The 9,581-nt window shown below is 39.0% G+C and overlaps 3 protein-coding genes and 1 pseudogene across 3 annotated transcripts; all 4 read left to right on the top strand.

The window, feature by feature from the left end:
• Positions 1-21: 21 nt before the first annotated feature.
• On the top strand, positions 22-1,344 carry LOC106946373 (histone H2A-like). The gene has a single exon (XM_015030650.1). The coding sequence runs from the start codon at positions 849-851 to the stop codon at positions 1,293-1,295; it is 447 nt and encodes a 148-aa protein (XP_014886136.1). The 5' UTR covers positions 22-848; the 3' UTR covers positions 1,296-1,344.
• Positions 1,345-2,471: 1,127 nt separating this feature from the next.
• Positions 2,472-9,581, top strand: part of LOC106946377 (uncharacterized) — an 11,084-nt pseudogene continuing 3,974 nt past the window's right edge.
• On the top strand, positions 3,362-3,936 carry LOC106946355 (histone H2B 1/2-like). The gene is made up of 2 exons (XM_015030630.1): positions 3,362-3,365; positions 3,409-3,936. Exons 1-2 carry the CDS (start codon positions 3,362-3,364, stop codon positions 3,888-3,890), a joined length of 486 nt encoding a protein of 161 aa, XP_014886116.1. The 3' UTR covers positions 3,891-3,936.
• Positions 5,873-7,773, top strand: LOC106946372 (histone H1-like). Its single transcript, XM_015030649.1, has one exon. The coding sequence runs from the start codon at positions 6,266-6,268 to the stop codon at positions 7,016-7,018; it is 753 nt and encodes a 250-aa protein (XP_014886135.1). The 5' UTR covers positions 5,873-6,265; the 3' UTR covers positions 7,019-7,773.

Below are 9,581 nucleotides of genomic sequence, written 5' to 3'. Positions count from 1 at the left end.
CATCATGCCTAAAGACATCCAGCTGGCCCGCCGTATCCGTGGAGAACGTGCTTAAATTACCTCAATATAAACTACACCCAACGGCTCTTTTAAGAGCCACCTACATAAACCTTAAGAACGATTCGTTTAATCAATCAGTATTGGTCAAGCTTAACTACACCTTAAATATGTCTCTTGAACATTGAATTTATAAATATTTGGAGTTTCTGATCTGTGCAGGTTTCGCATAGCACCTAGAATACAGAGATAACTGTTGTACTTAAATGGCATATCTATGATTATTTCGGATGAGGTATATTTATGCACAACTGTATTATATATGAAGGTGAGCGTGATAACTGCAACCCTCGTCATCTGTTACTGTAGTGTTTTTACCTTTTAAATTGTGGAGTGGTTTTGTTCAGGTGGAGTGTTTTTCTAAGTGTTTTGCTATATAATTAAGGTGGTTTGACTTAATTTGACAATTTTCACTAAATTGGTAATGTCATTCTAGTTTTATAGCTTAACTAAATGTTGGAGTACAATTTGTAAAAGTCAGTTTTATACGGAATGTTGCCAAAATAACAGAACTTTAAAGAAAATAACATTAATTTGGCCTTTACACAATTCATTAAATGTCACAAATACCTCAGATTTTATTTACCAAAAAATGCAAGACTGAAGTAAGCAAGTACTTTATGTATTAAAGAGATAATGTAAATTCTATTAAGTCACTTTGTTTCAGTAGATCCCATCCGCTGCTGAGCACAAGTCTCTCTGCAGCGCGGAAACTTGACGTAGAGCATTCTGATTGGACGACGCCTCTTCTGCTGATACTTAACCAATCAGCGGATAGATGGTGTGTATAAATGCTGCTGGTCGCTGTAGCGGCCTTATTTCTCCTTGACTCAAGAAGAGCGAAATACAAGATGTCTGGACGTGGAAAGACCGGCGGCAAAGCCAGAGCTAAGGCCAAGACCCGCTCATCCCGTGCGGGGCTCCAGTTCCCAGTGGGCCGTGTTCACAGGCTGCTGAGGAAAGGAAACTACGCCGAGCGCGTTGGCGCCGGAGCTCCTGTCTATCTGGCGGCGGTGCTCGAGTACCTGACCGCTGAGATCCTGGAGCTGGCTGGAAACGCTGCCCGCGACAACAAGAAGACCAGGATCATCCCCCGTCATCTGCAGCTGGCCGTCCGCAACGACGAGGAGCTCAACAAGCTGCTGGGTGGAGTCACCATCGCTCAGGGTGGTGTTCTCCCCAACATCCAGGCTGTCCTGCTGCCCAAGAAGACCGAGAAAGCAGCAAAGGCCAAGTAAACCTTTACAGCCAAAACCCACAAACCCAACGGCTCTTTTAAGAGCCACCCACATCTATCTGAAGAGTTTTATCCTGAGCTTTTAAGTCTCTTGATGCCAAGTACAATTAAGTATTGATGAAGAATCTGAGGTCACCACTGAGATAAAGGTGAAATATTTATGAATGTTGTCTATATTTTCTATCAAACAATATAATTGGGAGAATGTGGATAATTTGCTAGTAATCAATAACAATTTGTGGGACGATTGAATCTTAATAAATTTTTATTTTGGATCTGTGTCATTGAATACTGCACAGAGAACCTCCTAGCCCCTACCATAAAGAAATTCTTCAACTTCACCCACAGTTTCTTCAGGAAGGTTTATTTTATATATATATATATATATATATAAATAATCAGCAGATGTACTATATTCAATATAACTATATTCTTCAGCTGAATACTGAGATGACGATGCATCATCTTGTCTTTATATGTTTTCACTCATCCAATGTGGATTTGTTCTATTTCATCTTGAGTAAAATATTTATCTAAGTCCATAAAGTTTCTGCTGCATATTCTTTCACATGGGTTATGTCAATAAATGCAATGTTACCAGGCCTCTGAAGAGCAGAATGAATGAATGCTGATCTGGAAATTGAGCCATTTGAAGAGCATTAAATATATACATTTAAGCTGGATCTTAACATGTATGATGAAAATCTACCTAAACAAAGTTCACATTCAGTTCTATGTGTGTTTTAATGTGTATTACTTGGCCTCTAAGCGCCTTAAGTATTTTATAAGTAGAAAGATGGTTTTAAGTCTTTTTTTTTTTATCAAGAAAAAATTAAAATAAATCAGGTTGTTGTAATATTCTTTGTAGCTTTAATTTCCAGAAAATGTTAAATTTGGTGCAAAATTATTCAGGTTTCCATGGATATTTTGCTTTGTTGACAGAAAAAAACTGAATTTTATTGTGGATTTGTATTCCAACCGTTATTTTTAACTCTGCGACTCATATATTTTGATATAAATTTAAATAAGGAAGTTTATTTTAAGATCTTATTGAATAAGCGGAAAGAGGGTTGAGTGGATAAAGACGAAGAAAAATGGCGGGGTGCCTGTCTCCATTTACGTCCGCAGTATGTGTTTAAATTCGGACTTTCACAAGCGCTTTTCATCATTTTTGCTCTATAGCCAAACACAGTAATACGGAATGAGTGGACGCGGAAAGGGAGGTAAAGGACTCGGAAAAGGAGGCGCCAAGCGTCACCGTAAAGTCCTCCGTGATAACATCCAGGGAATCACCAAGCCCGCTATTCGTCGCCTGGCTCGCCGTGGTGGGGTCAAGCGTATCTCCGGTCTCATCTACGAGGAGACCCGCGGTGTGCTCAAGGTCTTCTTGGAGAACGTCATCCGTGATGCCGTCACCTACACCGAGCACGCCAAGAGGAAGACCGTGACCGCCATGGATGTGGTGTACGCTCTCAAGAGGCAGGGCCGCACTCTGTACGGCTTCGGCGGTTAAATCTACCAGCTCTTTACTAAAACCCAACGGCTCTTTTCAGAGCCACCCACACTTCTTGGAGATTGTCCTATATTATGTTCAGTCTTAAAACTTCTATGAGAAAGCTCAATTTTTTTAAGATTAAATCCAATATTAGAAAATCCCTAGGCCGTAATTAGGTCAACGACGCTAAAATGTCAAGAACTGCTTTTTAATATACTGCACTATGAGCTGACTATCCTAAATGGGTTAAGCCATTTGATATTTTCCCTCCAAATGGAAGACAATTTTCTCAGCCTGTACATCATTTAATAGTATAGGTTTACATTAACAGTCAAAGGAGAACGTGTAGAAGGGCAGAATAAATTTGTATAAATGCTACTAAATCTTTATACTTGGAGATTAAATGTGTTCAGTGATTTGGACTACTTAAAATTGTGTATGCTATGTTAAGGATTCAAAAATTATTTATACTCAATTTAATGTAACATACACTTCTTAGGAATGAAAGAAACGTGGAGTATTGACTTAAAAACATTGTATACATTCAGCATACCGCCAGGAAGCGCCATTGCATGCGTAAGATGAATTGAAAACGTCTTCAACCTTCCGAGCAGCTGAGCCAATCAGAGGCAGGCATCAGGGCAGTCTAATTTACATACAAAATCTATAATACTAATCTCTGCGCGCACTTCCTCATTCGTTGCTGTTTCCCAGGAACACATCAGGATGCCTGAACCCGCCAAGTCTGCGCCCAAGAAGGGCTCCAAGAAAGCCGTCACTAAGACGACCGGCAAAGGAGGCAAGAAGAAGAGAAAGACCAGGAAGGAGAGCTACGCCATCTACGTGTACAAGGTGTTGAAGCAGGTCCACCCCGACACCGGCATCTCGTCCAAGGCCATGAGCATCATGAACTCGTTCGTTAACGACATCTTTGAGCGCATCGCCTCCGAGGCTTCCCGCCTGGCTCACTACAACAAGCGCTCCACCATCACCTCCAGGGAGATCCAGACGGCCGTGCGCCTCCTGCTTCCCGGTGAGCTGGCCAAGCACGCCGTGTCCGAGGGCACCAAAGCGGTCACCAAGTACACCAGCTCCAAGTAAACCCGCTGTTTACCATCAAAACCACAAAGGCCCTTTTTAGGGCCACACAAATACAACTAAGCGCAAGTAGTCCTTTTCATATTTAAGCACTATTTTACTGACAGCATCTTGTAATAAGATGAAAACAATTAAATACATCAAAGATAGGATTTATATTTCTTAAATGAATACTGCAGGTTTTGCTCCAACACCTGGTGAATATTGGGTCAATAAAAATTATATATATTTTTTAAATGGATTAGACTAACATTTTATGGTGCTATTTTAAAATTCTCCCGAGTTTTCTTAAACACAGGGCAGAATTTGGATAGTTTGTCTGCAAAATATTTTAATAGCAACATAATTAGAAGAACAAAGCAAATTTATTTTTATATTATAAGAAATGTGTGAAATGCAAAAAATTATTTGAAAGAATTTTTTGAGGTATTGAGATACTACTCTACAAAAATACAATATTTCAAGAGGGAATCGTGAATTTGATACAGACTTTGTATTTATTCTGTCTCCACCTACTCAGTCGTGATCGACACGGATTTACTTTCCAATCCAATACTGAGTAAAATTCAAGCTGGTGTCAGCAAAATTTTGTACAATTCCAGATGTATGGTAAATCTAAAACATGTTTCATTATACAGAGTGACTCAAATTGATATTGCTGATAAAATATTTAATTGATATAGTTTTTCTAAAACCTACATTTGAAAATTATTTAATGGTCAAAGCAAATTAGTCTGAAAATATTTTATCTATAAAATATATCTATTTTAGGTGTGCATCTGACACTGTACTTCCCGCTTTTGTTCTGTCTTAACTTAAATGCATTATATACTCTGTGGTGTGGTTTGATGTGAAGTGTTTCACAAAGTTTGTGTTGCACAACTCATTGTTTTTGGATCTGAAAAATCTTCACACAGCTTCCCGGTAATGTCTGGCTGACTGAGCCTACAAGTTATGCATTTATCCAGGTCGGAGAAAAGGTAGTTCTCACAAATCAAAAAAATTCATACAAGACCTCAATACTTTCTTTCATTTAATTTTTGTTGAAGGTATACACTTCCTTCAAATAACTAGGGTATTAAAAATAAGTAATATTTTGATTTGAGCATTAATTTTAAAGTAAAAAGAGCTGGTGTCAGAAGTGTCAATATTTCAGTACTGATCTGCACATCAGTACTGCCCACCTCTGCTTAATACAGGGCAACTAAATCACATTTGTTTTCCCAAAGTGTGTGCATTTAGCAGGATGTTGATCAGTATATGCTGCAGCACCACTTTATGTCTGCTGGTTATTAGCTGTTCTGATACTTGTTAGTTTTGTCATGTGCTGCCAGGAGTTTCAATTACTATTTATCTTCCATGGGATGTTTCATACTGGGATGTTTTAACTGGAAATGTGTTTTCTAAAATCTTTCCACTGCCAGGAAATGCAAATATCGATGAGTTTTGTTGTTGCAAGCTATTAATTACATTTAATTTCCCTTTGTGATTGATAAAGTATTTTTTGTATTTGAATACTTGATTATAAATAGAATTCTAAGCATATAGTGAAGTGTAAGGTAATCTTCAAGAATTAAAACAAAGATACATGTGAGATCATTTAAAAGCCAAATGAATTAGAAAAAAGGAAGCTGAAGCATTGACAACACATCTGATATAGAAGATTAAACTTGCCTCAGTGTTTGCCTCATGGCAGTTCAGATGATTAAACTAACAATGCTCCAATATTGCTTAAAATTTCCATTATATGAAAAAGTTTCACTTCATAATTATGGAATCAAGCTGAGCTGGAATTACAGCAGTGATCTGAAATGTGGACGACTTAAAGTTATCGTTGTTTCTCATCTATTTTCTAATCTGAAAACGAACATATTTTAGTTCATTTTTAAATTGGAATGTGATAGGTGCATAGTTACTTATTTTTAATTACTATTTGGTTAACATTTTCTTTCCCCCATCAGATTCATCCCAGAGGAATCCTGACCAGCGGCATAATCATCGACAGCTTCGGTGTGTTTTTACTGTCGGAGAAACTTCCAAATTTAAAGCTCAGATAATCACACTACCACTACCATTTTATTTTTATTCTTTCCACAGACTTCTCTTGTAATGAGAGGACCACATTTATGTATTCTGTAATGTGATTTTAGATGTTTTAGGAGACGAAATGTGTTGAAAATTCACCTGTCGACGCATAGAATCAGAGGGTCTCTGACACCTTTGAGCGCTCCTGGAACAAAAAGAAAAGCTTCTGGAAACCAAATGTGACCTTACTGTGGAGACAAATCAGTTTCCTTTCCGTTACAGTAACATTTATGTTAGAAAATATCACATTTGAGAAGATTTAAAGCTTAAATTGCGGCGAAGAAAACACAAGTATGGCCATTTTTGTGGCAGCAGCGGAGCGGCGGACTGAGTTGTCTCTTCACGGTTCTCACGTCTGTTATAAGTCCCGCCTCCTGCAGCACGCTGGGCACGTGGCACAGCAAGTGAGAAATATGACAGAAGTAGCTCCATCAGCTGTTGTAATCCCGGCGGATGTCCCGCCGAAGCCTCCTCACCGGCCCAAGAAGGGAGCCAGCATCTACAAACTCATCGTGGCCATTGTGGCCGACTCCAAGGAGCGCAAGGGAATCTCTCTGACGGCGCTCAAGAAGGCTCTGGCAGTGAAAGGCGTCAATGTGACCAAGGCCAACAAGCGCATCAATAACGCCGTTACGAAGCTGGTCACAGGAGGAACCCTGAGCCGAACCAAAGGGACCGGAGCATGCGGCTCCTTCAAGATCGCTAAGCCTAAAAGGCAGCCAAAAGCCGCCAATCTAAAGAAGGCGGTGAAGAAGAAGGCTCCCGCCAAGGCAAAGCGACCGGCCGGCAAGAAGGCCAGCGCTATCAAAAGACCCGCCAACAAAAGAGCAGTGGTCAAGAGGTCCCCGAAGAAGTCACCAGCAAAGAAAGTAGCTAGAAAGGTAAAGAAGAGCCCCAAGAAGACCGCCGCTAGGAAGCCGAAAACTGTGAAGAGGCCGAAGGCTGCAAAGAAACCAAAGGCTGCAAAGAGACCCGCAGTTAGAAGACCGGTAGCCAAGAAAAGGCCGGTAAAAAAGCGCCCAGCTAAGAAGGCTAGGAGGTACTAGTAAACTCTCGCTTTACCCACTGCTTAAAGCACCAAAGGCTCTTTTAAGAGCCACCACTCCTTCAACTGAAGAAACGGTTCCTAATGTAAGTTAGTACTGTTTCCAACATGTACCATTGAAAGTAAATATAATCGTCTTCTTCTTTAGATTTTAACGGCAGCTTACATCCATTGTTGTTGCACTACTGCCATCTGTTGGATCATAATACTTATTCAAATTATCTTAACGATCCCGGTGGGTTTTTTTTTTATAAAACGAAATGCCTTCTCTACATTCATTGCTATTTCACTGAGCAACCACATTCTGAAGTTTCAATTCCCTATTAAATCCTATTTCCATATTCAGTAATCTTCTTTGATTCACATTTTTCCTACAACTAATAAAAACATGTCCCATCGTTTCTATAGTATCACACCAATCACATAAACCAGTAAGATGTTTCCCCATCTTAAAAAGAGTGCTATTCAAAAAACTGACCGGTTATTATCTCCTCCCTCCTGTTTATTCCTCTACCCCTTACAACATCAACTGAATTTTGTATCCTATGTAACTGCCATTTATTTATTTATTTATTTATTTATGTATACAATCCATGTTTATACGCGTTGGTTATAATGGCGGTTGGCAAACAAAGAAAGCACTACCGCCACTAACTGGTGAGAAGTGTGTATGTCTGTTTCAAGTGTTCAAGCTGCTTTCAATAATTTGAGATCTTATAGATCCTCCATGGAAAAATGTCGATTAAACCCCCTCATCCCAATGTTAGTCTTTAGATAATTTATTTAAAATTCTTGTTTGGAACTATAGTTTTTAATTTTTATTTTAAGGGATAGATGAAAAGAGATGAAAAGAGATTTAAAGAGATGAAAAACAAAAATAATTCAGCGAACATGTCTTCATTTACAATGATTTAAGTTGTAAACATGAACACCAAAGCATTGGCAGTAATTAAACATAAATTTTTCATTATACAAATAATTGATGTGATGAGCAATAAAATAGAAATATCTTTTCCTGCACCTCAGTGGGAAAATTCAGGTATATCAGCAGCAGGTTAAATGTAGATGAAATGATACAGATAAAAAATGAAAACAAAGCATCCTGTACAGTAAAGGCAAATTTACTGTATCACAAAAATATTACTAAACGTAGTACAATCAGATTAAGAGGAATATGCAACTAACTAGTGTAATAAAAACAAGTATGCATGTACATTTGAGCATAAAAGATATCACCAGTCATGAAAAACTGAAAATAATGCAAATAAAATTTCCGAAAAATGTTTTAACTATTCATCTTTAAAATGCTTATATTTTGTGTTTATTTTAAGAATCAGTAAAAAACAAACAAACTCATTTAATTTCTTTAAAAACGTTAAACTAATCCATCTTTTTGTCAGTTTGTTCGTCTTCTACCACACTTTATTTTGAAATCTTAATTTTAACAAATAGCTGAGACAGATTTGTTTCACTACGTCAGCAATTTGAACCAATCAGAAGTGCCCTCGCGCCGCCAGTCTCTTTATAAAACCCCGCTGCAGACCAGAGACTTCATTTCTTCAGTCTGAAACGCGAAGGAGCCTTCTAAACCGCAATGGCAAGAACCAAGCAGACCGCTCGTAAATCCACCGGAGGAAAGGCTCCCAGGAAGCAGCTTGCGACCAAAGCTGCCCGTAAGAGCGCTCCAGCCACCGGCGGAGTCAAGAAGCCTCACCGTTACAGGCCCGGTACCGTAGCTCTGCGAGAGATCCGTCGCTACCAGAAATCCACCGAGCTGCTGATCCGTAAGCTGCCATTCCAGCGTCTGGTCAGAGAGATCGCCCAGGATTTCAAGACCGACCTGCGCTTCCAGAGCTCTGCCGTCATGGCTCTGCAGGAGGCCAGCGAGGCCTACCTGGTGGGTCTCTTCGAGGACACCAACCTGTGCGCCATCCACGCAAAGAGGGTCACCATCATGCCTAAAGACATCCAGCTGGCCCGCCGTATCCGTGGAGAACGTGCTTAAATTACCTCAATATAAACTACACCCAACGGCTCTTTTAAGAGCCACCTACATAAACCTTAAGAACGATTCGTTTAATCAATCAGTATTGGTCAAGCTTAACTACACCTTAAATATGTCTCTTGAACATTGAATTTATAAATATTTGGAGTTTCTGATCTGTGCAGGTTTCGCATAGCACCTAGAATACAGAGATAACTGTTGTACTTAAATGGCATATCTATGATTATTTCGGATGAGGTATATTTATGCACAACTGTATTATATATGAAGGTGAGCGTGATAACTGCAACCCTCGTCATCTGTTACTGTAGTGTTTTTACCTTTTAAATTGTGGAGTGGTTTTGTTCAGGTGGAGTGTTTTTCTAAGTGTTTTGCTATATAATTAAGGTGGTTTGACTTAATTTGACAATTTTCACTAAATTGGTAATGTCATTCTAGTTTTATAGCTTAACTAAATGTTGGAGTACAATTTGTAAAAGTCAGTTTTATACGGAATGTTGCCAAAATAACAGAACTTTAAAGAAAATAACATTAATTTGGCCTTTACACAATTCATTAA

Source organism: Poecilia latipinna, unplaced genomic scaffold (assembly GCF_001443285.1).
Source record: "Poecilia latipinna isolate Pla-1442-1.1 unplaced genomic scaffold, P_latipinna-1.0 Scaffold188, whole genome shotgun sequence".
Lineage (NCBI taxonomy): Eukaryota > Metazoa > Chordata > Actinopteri > Cyprinodontiformes > Poeciliidae > Poecilia > Poecilia latipinna.
Note: the sequence above shows the minus strand (reverse complement) of the source record. Positions and strands in the feature narration are given on the sequence as shown.

Bases quoted from the DNA above. Each gene is read 5' to 3' on its own strand.
- LOC106946372 (XM_015030649.1), top strand. From the start codon at position 6,266: ATGGCCATTTTTGTGGCAGCAGCGGAGCGGCGGACTGAGTTGTCTCTT.
- LOC106946373 (XM_015030650.1), top strand. From the start codon at position 849: ATGCTGCTGGTCGCTGTAGCGGCCTTATTTCTCCTTGACTCAAGAAGA.